Genomic DNA, 23,818 nt, shown 5'->3' with positions numbered 1-23,818 from the left:
TGCTCCTGCCAGCATCCACAAAAGAGAGAGGTGGTGTGGTTGTGCAGGAGGCTCATCAAGAAGCACAGATAACTTGAAAGTCAGTACAATGTGGGTCATGCTAATCAGGGTTTCAATGCAGGTGCTCATTGGGCAAGTTGTACAAGTTTATGACCCTGAGGACAGGGTGGTAGCATCTGCTCCAAAGGGGCGTCCTTCCCCCCCCCCCATTCTAGCCAATTTGGGGGCCTTTATAGCTGTATAGTTGGCATTTTCAAAGCACTGTATAAACATTCATTCTTAACTGGTTCCCTTTGAAAGTAGTTTGATACTTAGGCCCATTTAACAGATTGGGAAAATGGAGGCTTGGGGAAGTTAAGTGACTTGTTTAAGCACATACACCAGGGTGGTGACTCCTGACTCCTAGCTCTGGGACTAAGTAGATTCTGCTCAGCCCAAGGCCTCAGTCTCAGCTCCCCAGATGCCCCAGGAACAAGAGGCTGTTCAGTTGAAATCACAAGTGAATTGGTGAATTAATCAGGACTGTTCCCTAAGTCTCCAGAGGCTGGTGCCTTATTCATTATGAAGCATGCAATCTGTCTGATTTTCCTTTTCCAGAGGAAATTGCAGGTTACCTTATGCTCAGCATTTAGGGGCTGGGCTGGGGAATCGGGTTAAAAACTCCCTTTCCCAAGAATTGTTGCCTATTAGACTGTGGTCAGGACTGATCATTAGATTCCTTTCCACAAGGAGCATCAGCCAAGATGCTATGCACGTGCAGCCAGAGCTGAACAAAGCAGGGTTCTTGGATGTATTCAATGTGGGCAGCTGCATAGAAACAAGTGACTCACTGAAGCTACTTTGTTCTTTTTTTATTCAGTATAAAAATCAAGGTGTAGCTCAGAGTCCGGCTCAGACTGTCTTGTTCATTAGATTGGTTTATAAAGAACTATGTTTACACGATATTCTGGTACCTTTAATACAAAATTATTTACACTCCAGTCAAAAATAAATAGAAGACAATGACTAGGAAAAACTGTCCAGGAAGGCTCTTGGATGTTGCAGGCTTTGCTGTATTTCAAGCACTGAGGAACAACCTTCCCTATGCAAAGTCAGCCTCACTCTCAATCCTGTTCAAGGATAGCATACTGCAAGAGGTGCCTCCTCTCTAAAATCCAAGACAACCTCTCCTCCAAAACCTCCATCCAAGAAGAGGCTCCAGCGATCAATCTCCTGTTGGTTCCAAGCAGGTCAGGGACTGAATCCCACCTCTCATCAGCTGAGGGTTGGTTCCTTTCAGTTCAGGTGTATTCGCACAGGTGACCACAGCCCGCTGGACAGTGTGAACTGGTCTCTAGCCATTTCATGATGTGCTGCAGGTGGCCACCATGACTGCAGCCCTGGCACCACACAAACAGGCCCTTCACCACATGGTGGCACACAGCACACATGCTGGCACACTGCCGACACCTGGCCCAGAGAGAGAAGATTACAGGTGAATCAGCTGCAGAGAAAGCACTCTGGGGCAAGTGGCCAGCTCAGGCAGTGAAACTCTGGCATGTACCACTCAGCTCCCAGCTGGATCAAGGAACCCCTCCAATCAATGCAGACTCCTCAGGGTGTGAGGTCAGTCAATCCCTGCCCACACCTCAAAACTCTAACTCCTTCAGTATCATCATCAGCCCTGGCTGGCACAAGGCTGGGAGTTTATAAACCAGAAACCCAAAAGAGCAGGAAAAACATAATATTTGGGCCCAACACTGGGTGCCTCACACCAATGAAATCAACTACAAATCAAACAGCTTATAAAGAAGCAACAGAACCATGGGAAGGAAGCTTTAACCCAGGTCAGGCTGGGAACACACGTGGGAGACTGTTTACCATTCAGAATCAGCACAGATCGTTAGTGATCACAAGGGATCCCCAACAGCAGACTGTGTTTCCATTCTGCAGTGTGGTTCAGTGGTTAGGACAGTGCTCTGAGAGCCAGGGGACGTGGGTTCTATACCCAGTGCTGCCACTGGCCAGGTGTGTAACCTTGGGCAAGTCACTTCACCTCTCTCTGCCTCTGTTTTCCCTCTACCTTGTGTTTGGTGTATTTAGAGTAAGCTCTTCAGGGCAGGACCTGTTTGTAGGTGTATGCACAGTGCCTAGCACAATAGGGTGAGCTCCACTGCGGCCTCTAGGTGCTACTGGAGTACAAACAAATAATAATAATGGAAACTGAACTGGGCAAGAGATTACATTACTTCAAGATAATGCATTAGCTACCTCCAGACAAACCCTTGCAAAATGAAGGCACCCACCGCACTCCCCCTCCACCCTAAAGCATCTCACCTGTCACAGATCCAGCCCTTGTTGCTCATCGGCCGCTTGCAGTTGCTGCAGTTGATGTGCAGGGTGGTGGAAGCCTGGTTGAGGCAGTTGATGGCTCTGCATGTGCTCAGTTTGATCACCTCATTGGAGATATTCCAGAGCTGGAAGCGCTGCAGCAGGTCGATATAGGAGGTGTACCAGTGCTCCTGGGGTGGGCGGGGGGAGGGCAAACACCTAAATTAGTCTTGGTTCACATCAGGGTCTGTGGGCAAAGTTACTGAACCCAAACCCCCTCCCTATGACTCCAGTCTCAGGTTAAATCAGCTTTAGAAGGGGCTATCAAATGTTAGTCCAAACAAGGAGGGGTGCAGAAGGGTATACCATCTAGCTACTTCATGCATTGATTATTCTACAGCACACAGCTAGCTGGGATGGTAACATTCCAAAAGAGATCTGATCTCTGCAGCTTTCTGCCTTTGTATTGTCTCAGAGAGAAACTAAAGCCAAAAGCATGATTCACTTTGCTCCCAAGAAATTCTTAACTCACAGTCCGTAAGACTGATGGCCTAACTGGACTCCTTGCTCAGTGGTACCTTTCCAGCTGGAAACATTATTTCTTATTCATTTACAGTGGCTTGGTCTTACTATATGTTCTGTGACAATTCTCCAGCACAGCGCTCCCAAGCTGCGTGGGAACAGGTTACCAGACTAGGCCCTTGACCAACACCCAGGGCCAGCTCTAGGATTTTTGCCGCCCCAAGCAAAAACAATTTTGCCCACCCCCCCACCCCCATTTTTTAATTACTCTCAAGCCTGGGAGGGAGGGGGAGCAGCGGCACGCGAATCAGTTGTTTCACGCGCTGCGGCCGCTCAGGATCTCCTCCTCCCTCCCAGGTTTGAGAGCCTGGGAGGGAGGGGGAGACCCCGAGCGGCCGTGGCGCGTGAAACAACTGATTCGCGCGTCTCTGCTCCCCCTCCCTCCCAGGCTTGAGAGCCTGGGAGGGAGGGCCAGTAGCGGCGTGCGAATCAGCTGTTTCGCGCACCGTGGCGCGCGAGCGGCAGCAGCAGCGGAGGTGAGCTAGGGCGGCCAGGGCACATTTTTAGGGGCGGCATTCTGGCGCCGACCAAGCCACCCCTAAAAATGTGCCGCCCCAAGCACCAGCTTGTTTTGCTTTGTTTGGAGCCGGCCCTGCCAACACCCACCACCTCCCTTTCAGTTAGTGTATCAGGAATGCCTTCCCCCATCTGTGCTTGGTGCTTCAAGCTCGAGAGTTTGCAAAGCACTGTGGGGTCTTCTGGATGAAAGACTCTGTATAAATACAAAGGATTGTTATGAGAGTCTCCAAACCCTGTTTGCTGGGGAAGGATATGCAGCAGCTTTGCTGAAGAAGCCTCTCTCTGGGAATTGCTCCTCCCTATAGCGCTATACCTGGGTTTGCTCATCGATCTCTTTCTTGATCCGGTCGCCTAGCACGATGAGCACGGACACTGCCATCTGCACATCCCCCTGCTCAGCATAGAAGAGGAGCATGTCCCGGACGATGGGGCTGAAGAAGTCGGGTGGCAGGCGGTTCTCATAGAGTGAGTGGGAGATGGAGATGAGGGAGAAGGACTCCACAGGCGTCAGGGACACAGTCTCAGCCTCGTTGCCACTGACATGAGGAGAGTCTGCCTTGTCCTGCAGGTGGTCCAGGGCTGAGGGGTTGTCCACTATTTCATGGCGCAGAGGGAAGGCCTCCTGGGGGAGGATGTATTCCTGCTCTTCGGCTGCAAAGAGACAAGCCCTCTTCAGTGAGCAGGGGTAGTGCCATGGATAAAGGCGACACAAGGTGGTTTTGGTAATATCACCCACCTTGTTCTTTTAATATCCTGGGACAGACACAACTACACCACCACCAGATAAAGGAGTCAAGGAGGGATCTGGCATCCTCTCCAGTGCAGTGAGTACATACAGGCAACTTCTGCTGAGACCCAGCTGCACTGCAGTCATGCGTGTGCATTCACAGAACAACAAACTCACCATGGGGATTCTCATGGTCCATCATGTACAACTCATCCTCATCCCCCTCCACATCCCCCAGGAGATAGTCCGCAGGGACGTCGCTGCCCTCTGTCTCCTCATTCTCTGGATGAGCACGGAAAGGTGAGGAGAAGCAGAGAGAGACAGAGAGAGAAGACAAGTCAGGATACCCCTACAGGAGTAGGGCTTGTCGGACTTTCCTGTGCTGCTATGGCAGAAAATGCAGGCTGCTCACAAACCACAGCCCAGCTGCCAACTCACCCTCAGCAAACTGACCTGGGGCTGGAGCGGAGGTGGGACAGACAGGCACAGTGCTCTGCATTGGTAAAGCACCTTCTATCCAATGACCTCAAAGTGCTTCATAGAGGGAGGGCGGCAGCATTGTCCCTTCCACAGATGGGAAAACTGAGGCACACAGGTGTGGGAAGTGATATGTCAAGCATGTCACAATGACAGGGCTGGGGCAAGACCCAGCAGTCCTGACTCCCAGTTCTCTGCTCTATCCACTGTCCCATCCCAATCCTCCCACGTTCCAGAGTGACAGAATCCAGCCTCAAGAGACTTGGGCCAATGATCTGCAGACAATTTATACGTTCACTGATCAAAATGCCTGAGGTTCTGCAACCATGATCTGGCTGGTGTTGTTGGGACAGAGTTCCCCGGGAGGGGGAGCACTAACTGGAATTAGAACTGCATCCCAACAGGATGATGGTGTCATGGTGCAATGCAGACCAGTGAGAGGTTGTGTCACCTGCTAACAATAACCAAGACAAAAAGAGTGTCTGTGATAATTGCTGGCTGGTAGTTGGGCTCAAAAGGACCAGAGCAATACCTGAGAGCGGAGAAACACCGGCACAGTTAAGGGTAGCTGTGGGCCATCACTCTGCTAGGAGCAGGGAAGATGACTGGGAGGGTGCTGGGGTCACCCTGCGAGTAGTAACCAAGGCAGCTAGAGACCACAGAGCGTGATGGCGTGTTGTTGGCAGGCTGACAGGGTCGTGCTTGTTGCTGACTGTGAATGTCCCAAGCAGGGAGTTACAGTAACAAAGCATTTGAGGCATCCAAGGTTACAGGGCAGGCGGTGACTTAACCCCTCACTGTCTGGATTGTACCCCAAACAGTGAGCATTTTGGACTCCTATTACCGAGCTAGCCACTGGCACGCTCCATTTACCCCGCTGTTGAAATGTTACCATCATTGTTGATTAAGGTGGAGGAAGAATCCATGAGGATGTTTTCGGATCGGCTCTCTCCTTTGCTGCGCTCCAATCTGGACTCGTTGCCTATCCCAGATGGTATGTCCTTCAGGTTAAAGCTGGGAAAGAAGCCAAGCCACATTAGCCCGTTTCTTTCTCATGCTGAAAGAAGCCGTAGTAGCAGCTGCCACTCTGCTTTCAACTGATCGGAATGAAGGAGATGGCCCTCTGGGAAGGCTCATCTGACTTAGATCAGTGGGAAGTAACCAGTTCCTCTGCAATGACTCTAACTTGGTGTAAGACGCCATCTCCAGAATGGTTCCCCCTTTAGTATCGGCCAGTCAAGTTTCCACATATCCCCTGTATGCCAGTGCAGGCCTCCCCATCCACTTCCTCCCAACAGGGCCATGTCAGGGGATGCCGTGATTAGACTGCTCACCTGTTCATGAGTGGGAGGGAGGTACTGCCTTTCCCCAGGCTGTGGTTCAGGTTAGCAGAGGGCACAGTGCCAGGGCTGGAGTAAATAATTCGGAGCATTGTCCATGTCTGGGCAACCTGCCCCCAGGGGGAGAGAGAGAAGGGAGGAGGGGAAGGGTTAGATTGTTACCACTGTCTGTCAAACAAGGCAACATCATCAGAAAGTTGGTTTCTGGAGCATAAGTTCAGAGCCCAAGCTGACAGACTCACCAGTGGTGTCTGTAGGGAGGGGACCTGCTGCAATGTAGAGTTTCTATCCACCCTGCAATGTTGCCTAGATCTTTCCTGCCCTCTCAGGTAACAGAACTGGCAGCAACCCAAGACAGCACAAGCAGTGCAGGTACATCGGCACAGCTACGCGAGGAGGGACAAGCTCAAGTCTGGCCCTGGATCAGAACACCCTCAGAGTGCTGGGATCTGAGCTCTACTTTGGGTTAGTTTCTTGTCACAAACAGTGCTTGGTTGGGCTCTACATTATTTTTAACTCTCCTTGCACATGAGTGAATTTGTGCCCAGTCCAGACAATACTACCTCTGCTCCTTATCCATTTTATTCTGCTCCTCCTGTGCAGGAGCAAGGTAAGACCCACTGCACCAAGGGGCACTCTGTAGTAGAGGGGACGGCAGGAGAGAAACATCTAAAGAGGAGTAGATGTGACAGAGACAAAGGGAGAGGAGAAAAGACAGAACAGCTCTGACTACAGGACACAGGTCAGCCCCCAATTAGCAGGGGCTAGGTACACACTGATGACAGTGCATTTCTGCCTGTGGCCTTAGCAGGGAGTGGAGAACATCTCATCTCACAGCAACAACTCTTGAGGAAAGAAAGTAAAAGAGAAACAACAGAAAGAGCTTAACCCTTGGGCAAGCTACATTTCCAAATCACTTCCCAGCACTAACCCTGCTTCCATACTCAGGGATTTACCAACTACTGAATCTAGAACATTGAATCATAGAAACATAGAGCTCAAGAGGTCATCTAATCCAGCCCCTTGCACTGAGAGACCAGACCAACTAACCCTAGATCATCCCTAACAAGTGTGTCTGTCCAACCTGTTCTTAAAAACCTCCAATGACAGGGATTCCACAAGCTCCCTTGGTAACATATTCCAGTACTTAGCTATCCTTAGGAAAAACCTTCTAATATCAAACCTAAATCTCCCTTACTGCAGATTAAGCCCATTATTTCTTGTTCTGCCTTCAGTGGACATGGAAAACAATTGTTTACTGGCCTCTTTGTAACAGCCCTTAACATATTTGAAGATTGTTATCAGGTCCCGCCTCAGTCTTGTCTCAAGACTCTAAACACACCCAGCTTTTTAACCTTTCCTCCTGGCTCAGGTTTTCTGAACCGTTCATCATTTTTGTTGTTTTCCTCTAGACTGGACTCTCCTCAATTTGCTCACAACTTTCTCAAAGTGTGGTGCTCAAAACTGGACACACTACTCCAGCTGAGGCCTCATAACTGTGGAACAGAGCATGACAAATACCTCCCACGTATTGCATATGACACTCCTGTTAATACACCCCAAATATTTGCATTTTTGCAAAATACTGTTGGCTCATATTCAATTTGTGATCCACTGTAACTCCCAGATCTTTTTCTGCATTACTGCTGCCTAGCCAGTTGTTCCCCTTCTGTATTTGTGCATGTGATTTATCTTGCACTTGTTTTTATTATCATAGAATCATAGAATATCAGGGTTGGAAGGGACCTCAGGAGGTCATCTAGTCCAATCCCCTGCTCAAAGCAGGACCAATCCCCAGCTAAATCCCCAAATGACCCCCTCAAGGACTGAACTCACAACCCTGGGTTTAGCAGGCCAATGCTCAAACCACTGAGCTATCCCTCTCCTTTAGCGTGCAAGTTAATTTCAGACCAATTCTCTTATCAAGGTCATTTTGAATTTTAATCCTGTTTTCCAAAGGGCTTGCAACCCCTCCCAGCCTGGTGTCATCTGTAAATTTTGTACGCATGCTCTCCATTCCATCATCCAAGTCATTAATGAAAATACTGAATCGTATTAGACTCAGAACAGATCACTAGGTCTAGCATATCAGTAAGAGACCTTTTCCCCTTCCTCTGCAGCAGGGACCAGTCTTTAGGATCTGGTGGTGTTGTAGCCCATCTAACACCTTTTCTGCATTCTGTTAGGTTCCCCTCCACCCCCACTGAATCTGTATGGGGAGGATCGTTCTTCACACTCTGTCCCCACCACCATTTGCCCAAGGGGGATCTCACTGTATTGTTTTCTCCCTACATTTCTGATCTAAATCCAGTTTAGGATCATTTCCTTGTCCTCACAACTCTTCCCAATTTAGCATCACCTACAAATTTAATGAAAGTGCAGGTTACTCTCTGTTCCAGAGCAAAGATGTTAAATAAGGACAGAGCTGACACGGAGGCCTGCAGTACCTCACCAGTCACCTCTCCTCTCCCCAGCTCAGTGCTCTGCAGTTTGCCATTGCTCCCACCAGGCAGCACGGACAGTCCTTCTGACAGGACTCCCTCCAAACCAATCTGCATTAATCTGGCCAATGAGATTTCACGAGACACCCTGTCAAAACAAACATTAGCAGCCAGAAACAGCTCATGCTGAGTACAGAGATGCAATAAATGTATGTACATTTACACTATGCATAGCTGTTCCCATTAGAGGGCAGCAGACAACCAGACATTCTCTGCAGCCCGCATGACCTGTCTCCACAGTTTATGTCTATGGTATCTGTCTATACATACAATCAACGCTTCCTATGCCATCCAGTTTGGCTTGAAGGCTTAGCTAATAAAAAGCAGAGCCTGCCTCTCCCTTCCCACAGGCTGTTAGAGGATTGCACGTACCTGGTCACGGTCAAGCTCTTTGGCTACCTTGGCATTGTGGTCACACAGCTCTGCCAGGGGTCTCCCCGCCAGCACATACTGCTTGGCCGTTCTCACAAACCAATCCATGCTGCCGCTCTCCAGGTCTGTCTCAAAGACACTCAGGGCACTGGAAGAAGAGATGTATTCGAACTGCTCCGTGGGGTCCAGCTTACGCTTGAAGAAGATGGGATGCCGCCTGTCCCCGATGTAGGGCTTGCGGTTGGAGTCGGAGGAGATCAGGCTTTCTTTGGCTGCGAAGGCCAGGTCCCCAAAGAGGCTGTAGCACAGGCCCTCAGGGTTGGCCCTGTCAATGGGCTGGCTGGCGTCCTTGAAGATGTGCTGGTAAAGGGTGCTGTCCTTGGAGCCCGAGAGGAGGAAGTAGGGATCGTGCAGGTGGCGCCACACGATACCCGTGGTGACGTCCTTGTGCTCTTCAAACATGGCGGACGGGATAAAGGGGCGCCGCACATCCCACACGTAGATGTTGTGGTCCACCATCATGGAGCAGGTGGCGATGTGGTGCTTGCACTCAGGCCGCCACTTGACCCTCGCCACGGAGGCTATGGTTTGCACGCAGTAGATCTCTTTGGCCCTGTTGGTGTTCATGTCCCAGACCTTCACCATCTTATCTCGGCCTCCTGTCGCCAGCCAGCCCCTGGCAGGAGGGAGAAAGGAACAAGCAGAAACATTTACTGGAGAAATGTTCTGGAAGTTGATCTTGGATTATTGGCTTTTTACGCAAGCCTTTTAGGCTACAGGTGGTCAAAGTGCTGCCTGCCAGCTACATGGCACTAAACAAGCACAGGCTTTGGGCACCCTCTCTTTTAGCATGGAGGCATAGCTCACCAAAACTACAGGTCCCAGCGTGCAGATTCCAACCATATCAAAAGGGAACTGTGCATGCTGGGACCTGTAGTTCTTACAACTACACCTGCATATTAAACTAAAGGAAGGATGCAATATCTTCCATTTTATTCAGATTAGATGAGGCCCTCCACCCCTGGTTGAGAAAATTTGGTTTCCCTGATTTAAGGCAAACTGCCCTTTGCATTTCAGTCAGTGAAAATGAGAGGGGCTTCCATTCCCCTCTTCCCCCCCACAAATAAAAGCAGAGGACAAAAAGGCTAATTTTAGGTACTTTGTGCTTCTCTCAGCTTGTGAAGATAGCTCCCCAGCAGGAGATGGACAAGGAGTTCCAGGAGGCTGTTCAGGGTCCAGGAGTTGCATGCAACATTTTTTTTAGTATAAATTAATTATTTACTGGGAAATCTGACTTTTCCTCCTGGTGAATCTCAGTTTATACCTAATGGCAGGATGGCAAACGTGCCTAAGACACAAGCAATCTGTGTTTTAAAGCAGCTCTCTCACTCCCTGAGCTGATCAAGTTGGTGAAACACGCTGGACATACCTGATATTGCCCAGTTCCAGCAGCTCACTTCTGGTTTACTAGTTAATGCTGGCTATCCCACAGAACAGCAAGAGTGACTTGTTTTATAAGCCACGCTGCTCCGTCCAATATTCAGGAGAGAGCCATGTGCCCATCAAGTTCTCAGCACCCCACTGGACAGTTTTCACAGAACCACTGTGTGAGGGCACCACCTTCAGGAATTTTTTGACAAGAGAGTGATTGCCATGAGCAGAGCGGGGCTCAACCGGGGTGGTAGGTATAGCACATACCTGTCCTCTAGATGCCAGTCACAGCAGAAAACAGGCCCATTGTGAGCTGTGAACATCCTCTCGTAGCGGTCTGGCCGGCGGATGTCCCACAGCTGCACGTTCCCATTCTCAAAGGTTGCAGCAAAGGTGAAATAATCACGGATGCTAAACTGCACATCGCGCACGCTTTCCGACTGGCCTGAGGGACAATAGGAACGTAGACCAGATCCGACAGGGCCCCAGCAAAGTCATTCCCCCTGGTGGTGCTAACACTCATATTTGCTAGACAGGGTTTACAATAAGCTGCCAATGGCAGGCCAGCTTGATTCTCTCCTGGACTCAGCCCAGTGCACCCTGGGTGTAGGAAAAGCAGAAATCACCTCTACTAATGCTTCAAGGGAAACCAGTGACCACTCTGGTTCAGAACAGTTTCCTTTGCAAAGCTGGCACTGCCTCTGCCCTACGTAGTCCATAAATAGAGAACTTCAGTGCTGTCAATCCAGCACCTGTCCGTCACACTTTTTTTGTCCTAGTCTATCTCCCTTGACACAGTTATTGACTGGGTATCAAAACCGCTGCTTTCCTAAGCTCCCAGACTTCAAGGCACCAGATATGGGCAACTGAGTTGGGATGTGGGTGGGAAGAGGGTATGATTCAAGGACAATGAGAAGTAGATCCACCCTCCCCCAACAGCTCTAACACCACCCTAACAACTGACACAGATAATGCAGCTCTAGACATCGGCTACACACAATTTTCAAATCAGACCAAAAAGCTGGATGTCGTGAGCCTGAGACCCCAGATGATAATGACATAGGCTTACATCACTGGCTACTACAGACTAGAAGTTCCACCAGCAGGGACTCTGTCCCCCGATCCCTTGCTTGGATCATCATAGCCCCAGAAGGGGTAAATCTTTACCACAATGAAGCACAAAGAGATCAGAGGGACAAAGGCCTGGAACATAGGGGATTGTCTGGTAGTTTCCCCTTATTTAAGGTGATAATTGACAACTCCAGCCTGCAGCATATGCAATAAGCATCCTAATGCACAGAACACTGGCCAAGTGGGCCCAAGATTGGGGCTTGGTCTAAACTTAAAACTTATACTGGCATAGCTATGTTGGTTACGAGTGTGAAAAAAACCACAGCCCTAGTGACATAGCTATGCCGACAGATGCACTCTTCTGTCACATTAGCTAACACTGTATGGGAAGATGACGTTACTACACCGGAAGAACTCCTCTCCTGTCGGCTAACACTGTGTCTACACTATGCAGCCTATCCCAGCATAGGCTCTGCATTGTAGACATGGCCAGAGCCCTTACCAGAGAAGGTGCTGACAGAGTCTTTCTTGCGTAGGTCAAAGCATTTCATATAGCCGTCCTGGGAGCCACTGAGGAGCATATACACCTCAGTGGGATGGAAGCACACTTTGTTAACTGTCCGCTTGTGTTCAGTGAACAGCTGGTCCTGTTTGTTACGGGATGGCTTCCCGAGGTTCCAGGTCACCACCACACCATTGGTAGCTGCTGTGGCCAACAGGTTCTCGTCCATCTGATGCCACACCACATCAGCACAGCTGAAGTTCAGGGATGGCTTACGGCCAACACGCAAGTTTAGCTTCTCCACAAACTGATCTTCATCTATTGAATAGATCTTAAAGATGTTGCGGCCAGCTACCACCACCTGAGCAGCATCACGACACACACTGATGGCATTAGCAGGGGCATCCAGGTGACAGAACATGGTACGTCCAGTGATGGTGTTGCCACCAAGGGCTGTGGTAACCCTGGCCATTTTCTCCATGGTTGTCCTCTGTGTGACTTCCTCTCCTTAGACACCACTGGATGCCCTGCCCAAAGAGAAGGCTTTGAGACTTATATCTCCACATGCAGCATTCTCACAGGTGAGTCCATTTCCACCAACTGCTTACAGACCTCATTAAAACCTTCTTGAAAGCAAATGAATTAATTTATGCAGCATCTAGGATTCTCTTTCTACTGTTCCAACTGGACTTGCATATCATTTTCCCTGATCACATTAATCAATCAGTCTTTAACTACAGAAACTACTGCACAGCCACTTACTTAACAGAGTAGCTCAGATTCAGCCCTGGTGTCTCTTTGGTCACTCCCTGCATGTACTTTCCAGTAAGTCCATGTTAACCTTTCAGAGATTTCAGTTTCCTTCTTAATTCAAATATCTGAGAAAATACCCCACTTGCAGGAACAACTCTTGCTGAAGCTGTCAGTAAGGGCCTGTAAAGCAAGAGAAGAATCCCTCAGAAGGCAAAATGCAGGGATAAGGACAGAAGTGAGCCAATGAGCTGTTCAGTAATACAAGACATAACAGGATTAGACTGCAGACTTCTTCATCATAAGGTCAGAATGCCCAAATTGGTGCAAGCACCAGAGAAAGAATTTCATTTTTGTTCTAATACTGAATTTAGTGCTGAAGAGTGACTGCAATAGAGGGAGGCAGTGTTTGTTATCCACACAACTACAGCATAGGCAGCAATGGAGCAAGCTCTCCATACTGACAGCGTACCTCAACCATGAAGGGTCCACCTAATGCAGTGAAATTAGAGTTCAAACCCCCATCCTAGGCCTCTCTGCTGAGAAAATGCCAAGCATCCCTCATTTTAGAGCCATGTTTGCCACCCTCCCACACAGTTCTCGTGCTTTCTCACTGGCACCAATACGAAGTCAGGGCAGCAGGATCACCAAGCTGAGGTTTTAGATCAGTGGTTCTCAACCTTTTCGGACTCACGACCCATTTATAAATGTATATGGCCTGTCGGGACCCCGTAAATAGGCTGGGGGTGGAGGCCATAGGGTGGGGTTTCAGTCAGGTCCTGCCCAGCACTCACCCCATAGTGGCAGCTCTTGTGCTGTGGAGCTGTTGGGCTTGGCTCTCCGCTCCAGGCATTGCAAACTCTGGAGTTGCAGCACTGGGACCAAATTGTAGAAGTGGAGTTGTGAGCTGACTCATGGGGTTGCAGTGCCACTCACTCAAATTTGGCCACCCGGACACATCTAAGTGGCAGTGGGATTCCAGAGGTTGCAGTGCCTGGAGCAGGGAGGTGAGCCCAGCCACCCCTTTGGGATGGGAACTGCCACAAGACCCTCTGAAACATTCTGGCAACGCAATTTTGGGTCCCCACCCCGGGTTGAGAAACCGTGTTATAGATAACTGTTCACCAGCATTTAAATCCTCTCATCCTTTTTGAGATCTTCCCGAGGGTATGGGAAGGAGCCTTGGCATGCTGCTAAACCTCAGTGAGGAACACATTCTGGTTTCACACAACCCTCTGCCCCCTAACGTTCCTCAAGATGCCCCAAAGCATACAGCAAAGTAACGATATAATTGCCTCTCCAGGCAACCACAGCCTTGAAGGTTGGAACCTCACGTTGAGAGGGGGGCCAAGACAACAAAGCAGTCGGTTGCCTATCCTTTACAGCCATGGGTCTGGTGCTCCCTACAGAGAAGGGCAGTTGACTAGCAGAAGGGTGGACGGTTTGGGGTGATGGGGCTCTTTACAAGAGGGCTAGTAGCCTGGGTCTCCCTGCTTAGAATAGCTCTCCCCAAGCCCTTTCTTAATCTCCACCTCCTCCCTTGGCAGTCCATGGCTCCCCTTCCTTACCCCTGCCCTCTCCCCTCAGTCTCCCTGCTCCCTCCTTACACCCCGCCCCCTCCTCTCGGTCCCCACCTCCTCTCTTCTTTACCCCCCCAAACTCCTACCCTCAGTCTCCCTGCCCCCCCCTTGACCCTTTCTTACCCCCTGGCCTCCCAGTCTCCCCATCTCTCTTTCTTACCCCCCCTCACCCCTCCTCGGTCCTGCCCCTTCCTTACTCCCCCTCCTCGGTCCTGCCCCTTCCTTACCCCCCCTCCTCTCGATCCCCACGCCCCTTCCTTAGCCCCTCACACTCCCTCGGTCCCCCCACCTCTCTTCCTTACCCCCCACGCCCTCCCGCGGCAGCCCCTGGCCCCCCTTTCGTCCCCCCGCCCCCTCTCCTCGGTCCCCCCGCCGGGCGGGAGTGGCTCGGGCAGGGGCAGCAGGCCCAACAATCACGGGGGAAGCGGGCCCCGGGCTGGGGGCCGAGCCCGGCACCTACCGCTTGAAACGGAGCAACTTTGGGCCCGGCCGGCTCCTCCGCCACGGCACGGAAACGCCGCCTGGCTCCGCCCCGCCCGCCCTTCCGCCGCCGGTAGCGCCCCGCCCCCAGGCCCGGCCGGAGCCATTGGCTGCGGGCTGGCGGCTTGGGAGGGAGGCCAGGGCTGGGGCCCGCCAGGGGAGGTGCAGCAGAGGGTGAGGTGGGTGGAGGGGAGAAGGGGGCTGGGGCTAGGGATACTAAGGGGTCTCCCCTGGTAGATTTAGGGGTACTATGTACAGGGATTCCTAGGCTAGGGTTAGGTCAGGGGCTCTTTGGGGTCCCCCAGCTGGGGTTACAGAAGGTAGGGCCCCCAGGCTAGGGTCAGGGTTACTATGGGTAGTGATTTCAGGACTAGGATTAGACTTGGTGCCCGTTGCGGTTCCCCAGCTAGGATTACTAAGGCTAGGGTAGGCTAAAGGCTCCCTGGGCTAGGGTTAGGGTCACTAAGGGTAGGGATTCCTGTGCTAGGCTTAGGCCTGATGCCCATTGGGGTCTCCTAGTTAGTTTTCTTAAAGATAGGGCTTCCCTTGCTAATGTTAGGGTGTGACACCCTATACCTCATGTTCACTACTTTTATATGGTTATGATCACATGTCACTGTAAGACCCCTAGTCTCCATTCCCCATGGGCTGGCCCACATGTACACAGGAAGGCTTTCAAGTAACTAAGGCCATTTACAACTGATTGTTTCTGGAGCACCCTTAAGGCCTCCACTTAATCTGTTTACATCAGTGATACAAGTTTATATCTTAGGGTATGTCTACACTACCCCCTGGATCGGCAGGCAGCGATCAATCCAGTGGGGATCGATTTATCGTGTCTAATCTAGACGCTATAAATCGACCCCCGAGCCCTCTCCCGTCGACTCCTGTACTCCAGCGACGGGGGAGCAGCAACAGTTGACTCACCATGGTGAAGATACCACAGTAAGTCGACCTAAGTATGTCGACTTCAGCTACGTTATTCACATAGCTGAAGTTGCGTAACTTAGAGCGATTCCTCCCCCCCCCCCATGTAGACCAGGGCTTATTCTTCTAACTCCAGATATAGAAATAATACATGCAAACAAATAGGATGAACACACTTAGTAGATTACAAGCTTTCTAATGACACCCTACACGGGCTATTTAGCATAAAGCATATTCCAGTTATGTCATATTCATAAGCATATTTCCATAAAGCATATGGAGTGCAACGTCACACCCTTAACTTGGTAAAGTTTAAGAATTAGCTTGTGTACTTATCTTTTTATTTCTTTTGTAACTAATTCTGATTATTCGGTCTTGCCACTTATAATTACTTAAAATCTATCTTTCTCTAGTTAATAGAGACAAATTCAGACATTCAATAGAATGCAGTAAGTTAGCTGCTCTGCTGCACATGAAATCCTGACCCGTAATCAGGTCATCTATGAATGGTTTAGCACAAGGATCCTCATGAACATGTGGTGCACTATGGGTGAGGGGCAGTTCCCTTCTGTCCACACTCCAGTCCTGACACTAATGGCTCTCCGCACTATGCCCTGCTTCCACAGAAAGGGTGGTCTGCTATCCAGGGCTTACCAAGGCTCCATGTTACTGCTGTATCTTTGTGTTTAGGGGGAATTCTGATTTAGAGGGGTTCAGTCATAATCTCACAGATGGTAGCTTGCCCCATTAGCTTTTCAGCCAAGCACTCACACCAAATGTCTGAACCTGCGGTTCCTCTTGTACAAAGCAGGATTACTATTGCAATGACACATCATCAGTAGACTAAAACTAACCTGTCTCATGGCAGTCTAAACCCAACTCGCATTCCCTATTAGTGGGTGAATAATCCAATAGTTGGTAAATTCTGCTTCACAATGTTAGGAAGAGCCAGCATTGAAGGCTCAAAATACCATGTTGCTGTGAATGCTTGGGATGTCACAAGGCTGTTGGAAACTGGTGCTCTGAAACACATGTGGTTCCTGAGCCAATCATAGCTGACTGGATCATTATGAAATGTTTGACCCGGCTTCCTTAGCATGGTAGTTCTTTCCATTAGAGAAGTCTGCATCTGTCCAGCTACAGGGGATTGGGTACTTGATCCTGGGAACGAGCATCTCCCACTCATTGAATGGGTAAAGGACACTATATGGTATTCTGATATTGTCCAAGAACAGAACTTGATCTGTTATCGCAGGTGCTGCCTTTTCATTCCCACATTCTGCCAGCCACAGTCTGCTGAACTCCTCCTCAATATACTATGCAGTGCTCAGAAATGTCTCATCTTTGGAACATGCAATTCTCTATGCAATCACCCTGCCTGAATAGCTGGGATGAGGCTAGAGAGTCTCATCACGCCCAGACCTCCATCCCTGGATCTGGCACGAATGCAGGTGTTGGCCAGGGGAAGAAGCCACTCCTTAATGGCCCTCCTTATGCTGTTATTGAGGGAAGATAGTGAAGTTCTCTTACAATCAGTATGGATCTGCCAGATAGATAACCTGAGGGACAGTGAAGCCATTCACCATGTCAGTTTTTGTAAAGGCTTGAGATGGATCCTATCAATCCTCTCAAGCCAGGTGTCAAGTTTATCAGACAGTGCAGCTTTGAAGAACTCTCTTCATAGATCAACCTTCACACTAACATATTTCTCAGACTCCCGCATGGTATTATCATATTCAGCCCATCTGTACCTATCTTCCAGGCTTCACAGTTGTTGACAGTGTATGAGCTGTGAGCTGGGCTCAGGAAGAATCTGTGGCATTTTCTAGCTTGCACCTTCAGGCTGGATAGCCTAAAAAAGGACTCCAGAACGTCAATGATCCCATTTTTTTTTTTGTCCTTCTTTGCCTGCTTCACTATGATGTGAAGAACATTCAGGTTTTCTGAGCAGCCAGGTGCCAAAATAAACCCTTGTGTTTCTCATTTAATGGGCACACTTTAGCCAGCCTGTTTTCAACATTCTCAAAAAGCCACAGCAAATGATGATAAGAGGCCTCCAATTCGCGATATCCTTGAGCTCCTCTTGTGCCATCATTTTTGGGATCAGTAGTGATGGACATTCCTTAATACCATCAGGATTTGTAATCAGCCATTTGTTGAATAGCCCCTCCAACATATCTCTGTTAGGGTCCACACGGACAAGAACTTTCAAACTGATACCATCAGGACCTGGAGCCATTCTTCTCTTTTATGTTCTTAATACTTCCTTAGCTGATATTAGGATGTTAAATGCCAAATTATCAGCCCTGACATGAGATCTAAACTGGCCCAACCCATCAAAGAGCGTTTTGATCTCCCACTTATCCCTGTACACATGGTGGACATATTTGAGTGGGACTTGGCGCTGGAGGAGTTCAATGCCATCAAGGATGATAGAGGCAAGTTTACACATGTCATTGTCATGAAGCTGTTGGTACCTCAGTTAAGTACCTCTTTTAGCTGCTCTTTTTCTCATCCAAGATTTCTCCTTCCCCCCCTTGTTGGTCTTGGCTTTCTTTTTGATCTCTTTTCAAGCTTTGTCGCTCTCATTAGGAAGGAGGAGAGAACTCCAGTGGAAGTTGTTTCAACTAGAGACCTGACATTACGTCTCCTTCAACCCATGCACTAAGGCTGTTAGTCTCAAAGTCCTCATGGCCGTGATCCTTCAGGCCTTTCTTAATTTTGAGCCCCATTGTGGTTTGGGGCTCATCAGATCTTACTTCCAGATAACAAATGGTGGCTCCATGTCCTGGCTAAGAGTCCTTGTTGGTTAGACCAAGCATCCTCCTTTTGTCACCAATTTGCTTAGCAGATTTGGTGATCAATTCTTTTGCAATGAGTTTATTAATATACTTCTGGCCCAAGTATATATTGCCAAAATTGGTAAGGGGTAACTCTTCCTGGGCCATCTAATAACTCTTGTGTTTTCCACACAGTGAGTTGTATTTAGGTTGACTGGCTTGGATTCATTCTGTGTTGTGTACCACTATGCCAGCTGGGTTAGTCTCTTGTGTTGAGAGATACCTGATTTGGTGCCACACTGTCTGGCACACACTTCACAAACCCAGTCATCAGCTGAGTCCTGTGATGTCAATCTCTTACACTTGGGGATTTAGATCCATTTTCTCACACAGGGAACATTGAAACTCCACATTCTTCCCACCGTGGTTACATTTAAGATGAATATTCAGAGCTGCTGGTTTTCCAGTATGATCCCCACAAAAGGGACATGCCGGATTGCTACCAGGCAACCTCACCAGAACCTTTCCCTGCACCCTGTTCTCACTCTCTCCTTCTGTCACCTTGACAGTGGAATTCACAATGGTGTTACCATCAATTCTGTCTGCCAGGCTTGTGGAGCCTTCGTATCTCCTTCCTTCTCACTGGCAGGAGTTGTTGCAACACCAGGTTGGGGAGATGTGCTGGGTCCCACAGACTCCTCGAACACTGAGTTATTGTTCTGCATGTAGGCAACCAGGAAGAACTTCATGACGTTGATCTGTGCTGCAGTATTGATACTATTGACAGCACCATCAGCATCGAGTGTCTGTGAGGTACCTAGGAAGGGATACTCCTCACCTTTGGTAATTACAGGGCTAGTAGTCTGGGCAATAGAATAGGCAAAATAATCTGGTTTTACCTGTGCAGTGACCTACCTTAATACATGTAGTAGCTGTTCAGTTAAAACAGGGACAGCCTTGTCTATTCTACTTGGGCAATTGCACAACCCTTTAAGCAGATGATTGTATGCAATTATCCCTGGCATTCCTTGCGGCCACGCCCTCCTAAGCAATGCATCTGGCTGTTTAGGCAGGAGGATGCCTGTTCCTGGCTTGATCATTACAGGATCAGTTTCTACTCTGCAGTGACATCCACACAAAGTCTGTGCTGAGATTCAAAATCCCCACATTGCTCAAAGCATGGATAGACTGAATGGTGTTCCTTCTCTGGGAAGAGGAAACTCAGAGCCCAACTACATGGCATGAACCTGGACAAAGACAATGAGTCTGAGTGAAATGTTCACAAGCCTCATCTTCATTCTCTGCTCTGTGATTGCACCTCTTCTCACAGGTAAATGGTCAAAGTGCCCAAAGGAGACACAAGTTAGACTAACAAGTACGTTTGGGGGAGGGGTATCAAATATCTTTTCTCGCTTTTTAACATTTATTGTATTCAAATTACCAGATTCAATCCAGTTTGTAAAAGATTAAGAACAGGTGGTCTTGAGTTAGAAATCTTTGCCTGAGCTAACCCTGGAATAATCAGATTAAAAAGGGAATTTGTAAACAAATTATAGAAAGGGACTATCAAATTCAAAGGAGGATTTCAATTTTGGGACAAGGTGGATAATGCGTGTCTAGGATCTTTTGGTAATATTTCCTGGTTTTCATTGACATCTAAAAGGGTGACCCTGCAAGCCCTCTTTGGACCAGATTGCCTTAATGATGGTTCTGTCTGCGTCACAGCTGCAGGCTCAGAGCACAAGTTTAAAAAGTTTTGGTTACTAACATGTAAGCCTGACCTGAAAGGTGAAGCATAAGGCTGTAGATCAGGGGTTCTCAAACTGGGGGTCGGGACCACTCAGGGGGTCGCGAGGTTATTACATGGGGGTTGCGAGCTGTCAGCCTCCACCCCAAACCCTGCTTTACATTCAGCATTTATAATGGTGTTAAATATGTAAAAAAGTGTTTTTAATTTATAAGGGGGGGTCGCACTCAGAGGCTTGCTATGTGAAAGGGGTCACAGTACAAAAGTTTGAGAACCACTACTGTAGATATCTTGGGGGACTTGAAAGTGTTTTACTGCCTGCTCTTCTGTGCTGCTTATGCTGGGGCCAAGACAGCACCCATCAAAGAAAGTCAGTGGGAATCATTCCCTTAACATCAGTGGTGGTTCAAACCATGTATTCCACAACTCTTTAATCCCTCTAGGTAGGATCCTCACATCGTGCCTGTCAGCTCAGATTCATAGAATCATAGGTCTGGAAGGGACCTTGAGAGGTCATCTAGTCCAATCCCCTGCACGCATGGCAGGATTAAGTATTCACTGTGTTCTGTGTTTCATAAGTCTGTAGGCTCTGCTTCTGCATCATGTTGTATCTTGCCCGGCTCCTTCCTGCTCCATGCAGCTCTCAGGGGTGGCTAATAGTTTTGCATGAGCCAGGAACAGACTCTCCTTGGATTCTTTCATTACACAAAGTGCAGTTCTCATTTTCCCATAAAGGGGGAGAGAGAAAATGTTGACCCCATTTTAGTGATATGATTTAATGTTTAAAAAGAATGTCTTCCACACTCGCTGAATTGGGAAGAATATGACAATTGTTTTTAAAGTGTGACAAAACTGGCCAAATTTTGAAAAATTGCAAAAAAACCCTCTCATTTTAATTTTCCTGCGCATGAGGAGCAGAGATGTTGACCACAATCCTTGTCTGGAGTTTTAGGAAACCTGTTAAATCTTCCTATTCCTTTTCTCTGTTTCTAAATTGTCTTCTAAAGCAGTGGTTCTCAACCTTTCCAGACTACTGTACCCCTTTCAGGAGTCTGATTTGTCTTGCATACCCACAAGTTTCACCTCACTTAGAAATTACTTGCTTACAAAATCAGACATAAAAATACAAGTGTCACAGCACACTATCACTGAAAAATTGCTTACTTTCTCATTTTTACCATATATATTATAAAATAAGTCATTTGGAATATAAATATTGTACTTACATTTCAGTGTATAGTATATAGAGCAGTATAAACAAGTCATTGTCTGTATGAAATTTTAGTTTGTACTGACTTTGCTAGTGCTTTTTACATAGCCTGTTGTAAAACTAGGCAAATATCTAGATGAGTGAATGTATCCCCTGGAAGGCCTCTGCGTACCTCCTAGGCGTACAGTACCCGTGGCTGGAAACAACAGTCTCAAACAATCACTTCTTGGAGCAGCTAATAGTGGAGCACTCAAGAGGGGAAGCTATTCTTGACATAGTGGCTCAACTATAGTTACTTTTTAACAATCTCCTGCATGTTATTTAGGACTAAGCAACAGTGAAAAGAATGTAATTACGTTCTACATCTACAAAGGAAGATACCAAAATTTAGCCCAGAGACACTGACTTTTATGAAGGGGAACTTCCCAGAAATGAGGAGACTCATCAAAAAGAGCGTAAAGTGAAAAGGGAAGAAATTAAAATCCTTACACTTAGCATGGAGGCTATTTAATTCTATCACAGAGATTCCCAAGGGCAATGCAAACCTCTAAATAGGGGAAAGGAACAGAAAGCAAGAAATGAACCAGAAGGGCAAGATTAATGGATTTTAAGGCCATAAGAGCCCAGTAGATTATCTAGTCTGATCTTCCACATAACTAGGGCCCTACCAAATTCCTGGCCATAAAAAACATGTAATGGACCATGAAATCTGTTCTCCCCCTTCCCCGCCCCCTCCCCCCATGTGCAATCTAGTCTTTAGTATGCTTTTACCCTATACGATACAGATTTCACGGGGGAGACCAGCGTTTCTCAAATTGGGGGTCCTGACCCAAAAGGGAATTGTAGGGGGGTCACAGGGTTATTTTAGGGGGGTTGTGGCATTGACACTCTTACTTCTGTGCTGCCTTCAGAGTTGGGCAGCTGGAGAGTGGCAGTTGTTGGCTGGGTGCCCAGTTCTGAAGACAGTGCCCTGCCAGCAGCAGTGCAGAAGTAAGGGTGGCAATATCGTACCATGCCACCCTGACTTCTGCGTTGCTGCCTTCAGAGCTGGGCGGCTGGAGAGTGGCGGCTGCTGACTGAGGGCCCAGCTCTGTGGGCAGCAGCACAGAAGTAAAGATGGCAATACGGTACCATACCATACCATCCTTCTGCGTTGCTGCTGACTGCAGCTCTGCTTCAGAGCTGGGCTCCCGGCCAGCAGCTGCCACTCTCCTGCTGCCCAACTCTGAAGGCAGCACCACCACCAGCAGCAGCACAGAAGTAAGGGTAGCAGTATTGCAACCCCCTCCCTACAATAACCTTGCAACCACCCCGCAACTCCTTTTTGGGTCAGGACCCCTACAATTACAACTCTGTGAAATTTCAGATTTAAATAGCTGAAATCATGAAATTTATGATTTTTTAAATCCTATGACTATAAAATTGACTGTGAATTTGGTAGGGCCCTACGCATAACACAGGCCCATTCCCGCTGCACTGAATCCAATGACTTGTGTTTGGCTAAAACATATCTTCCAGAAAGATATCAGATCTTGATGTGAAGACATTAAGAGATGAAGAATCCACCTGGGTTAGTTTGTTCCCATGCTTAATCACCCTCACTGCTAACATTTGTTCCTGATGTCTAATTTGAATTTGTCTGGCTTTAACTTTCAGGCATTGACTCTTGTTCTGCTTCCCACTCCCTTAGATTAAAGAGCCCCTTAGCACCTGACATTGTCTCCCCATAGAGGTACAGCATAATAAAGCTCCGTAAGTCTCTCGTGATCAGGCCTTTTTTTCAGTCCTTGAATAATTTTTGTGTCTCGCTTCTGCACCCTCTCCAGTTTTTCAACATTCTTTTCCAAATCTAGACTGTAGAACTGCATGCAGCAGTCCAGCATCGCTCTCCCCAATGCTGTATACAGCGGTAACATCTCACAGACTATGGGCCAGAAGGGACCATCATGATCACCTCCCTCCTCCTTTTCACCATTCCCCTATTTTTGATGGCTTTAGCATTTCCTTTCTCCCACAGTTAATCACAGGGTTTCCTCATTGTTTTTGATTAAGTATCTGTGGCAGAGCGGTGGCTGGAGGTGCTTATTAATAATTGCTGGTTTGGGTATTTAACGGAAACATTGAATTATGTAACCTGTGTATTGAGTGTATGTTCCTGACCACAACCTGGGGAATGACTCTGAGACCCCACAAGAGGACAGAGAGCTACAGGGTGGCCTTTAATCATTTGATAGGTGTTTTTTATGATTCCTGGTAATTCATTTGAGGAAATCTCTTTCTTGCACTCCTCTGTCATGCTGGCTACACAGTTGCGCCTCTGGCTTCAGACTATGGGCAAGTCTACACTACCATGCTACATTGGAGTAGCTCCACCAATGCAGCTGCACCACTGTAGTGCATCTGGTGAAGACACACTATGCTGATGGGAGAGCGCTCGCCCATTGGCATAATTTCTCCACCTCCGTGAGAGGCATAAGCTATGGGCTTGGCTACACTTGTGAGTTAGAGCGCA

At 48.3% G+C, this 23,818-nt stretch overlaps 2 protein-coding genes across 3 annotated transcripts in view; one reads left to right on the top strand and one right to left on the bottom strand.

Moving 5' to 3' along the window:
* Positions 1–836: 836 nt before the first annotated feature.
* WDR24 (WD repeat domain 24) lies at positions 837–14,694 on the bottom strand. 2 transcript variants are annotated; one of them, XM_054042747.1, is made up of 11 exons: positions 14,623–14,692; positions 12,595–12,765; positions 11,833–12,359; positions 10,527–10,704; positions 8,829–9,504; positions 5,950–6,065; positions 5,508–5,629; positions 4,316–4,420; positions 3,725–4,062; positions 2,317–2,501; positions 837–1,449 (listed from the first exon to the last, which is right to left on the bottom strand). In XM_054042747.1, the coding sequence occupies exons 3-11, from the start codon at positions 12,311–12,313 to the stop codon at positions 1,281–1,283; spliced, it is 2,370 nt and encodes a 789-aa protein (XP_053898722.1). In that variant the 5' UTR covers positions 12,314–12,359; positions 12,595–12,765; positions 14,623–14,692; the 3' UTR covers positions 837–1,280. The 2 variants fall into 2 exon arrangements, with proteins under 2 accessions (XP_053898722.1, XP_053898723.1); XM_054042748.1 differs by lacking the exon at positions 12,595–12,765 and having other exon boundaries at positions 14,623–14,694.
* Positions 14,695–19,467: 4,773 nt separating this feature from the next.
* The window catches only part of IL20RB (interleukin 20 receptor subunit beta), a 33,345-nt gene continuing 28,994 nt past the window's right edge, over positions 19,468–23,818 (top strand). Inside the window, exon 1 of the mRNA XM_054042495.1 lies at positions 19,468–19,679. Within this exon, the coding sequence (XP_053898470.1) occupies positions 19,610–19,679 (70 nt within the window). The 5' untranslated portion in view covers positions 19,468–19,609. The remainder of the gene's footprint in view (positions 19,680–23,818) is intronic.

Source organism: Malaclemys terrapin, chromosome 10 (assembly GCF_027887155.1).
Source record: "Malaclemys terrapin pileata isolate rMalTer1 chromosome 10, rMalTer1.hap1, whole genome shotgun sequence".
Lineage (NCBI taxonomy): Eukaryota > Metazoa > Chordata > Testudines > Emydidae > Malaclemys > Malaclemys terrapin.
The sequence above is the reverse complement of the archived record's forward strand: the minus strand, read 5'-3'. Positions and strand labels throughout refer to the sequence as shown.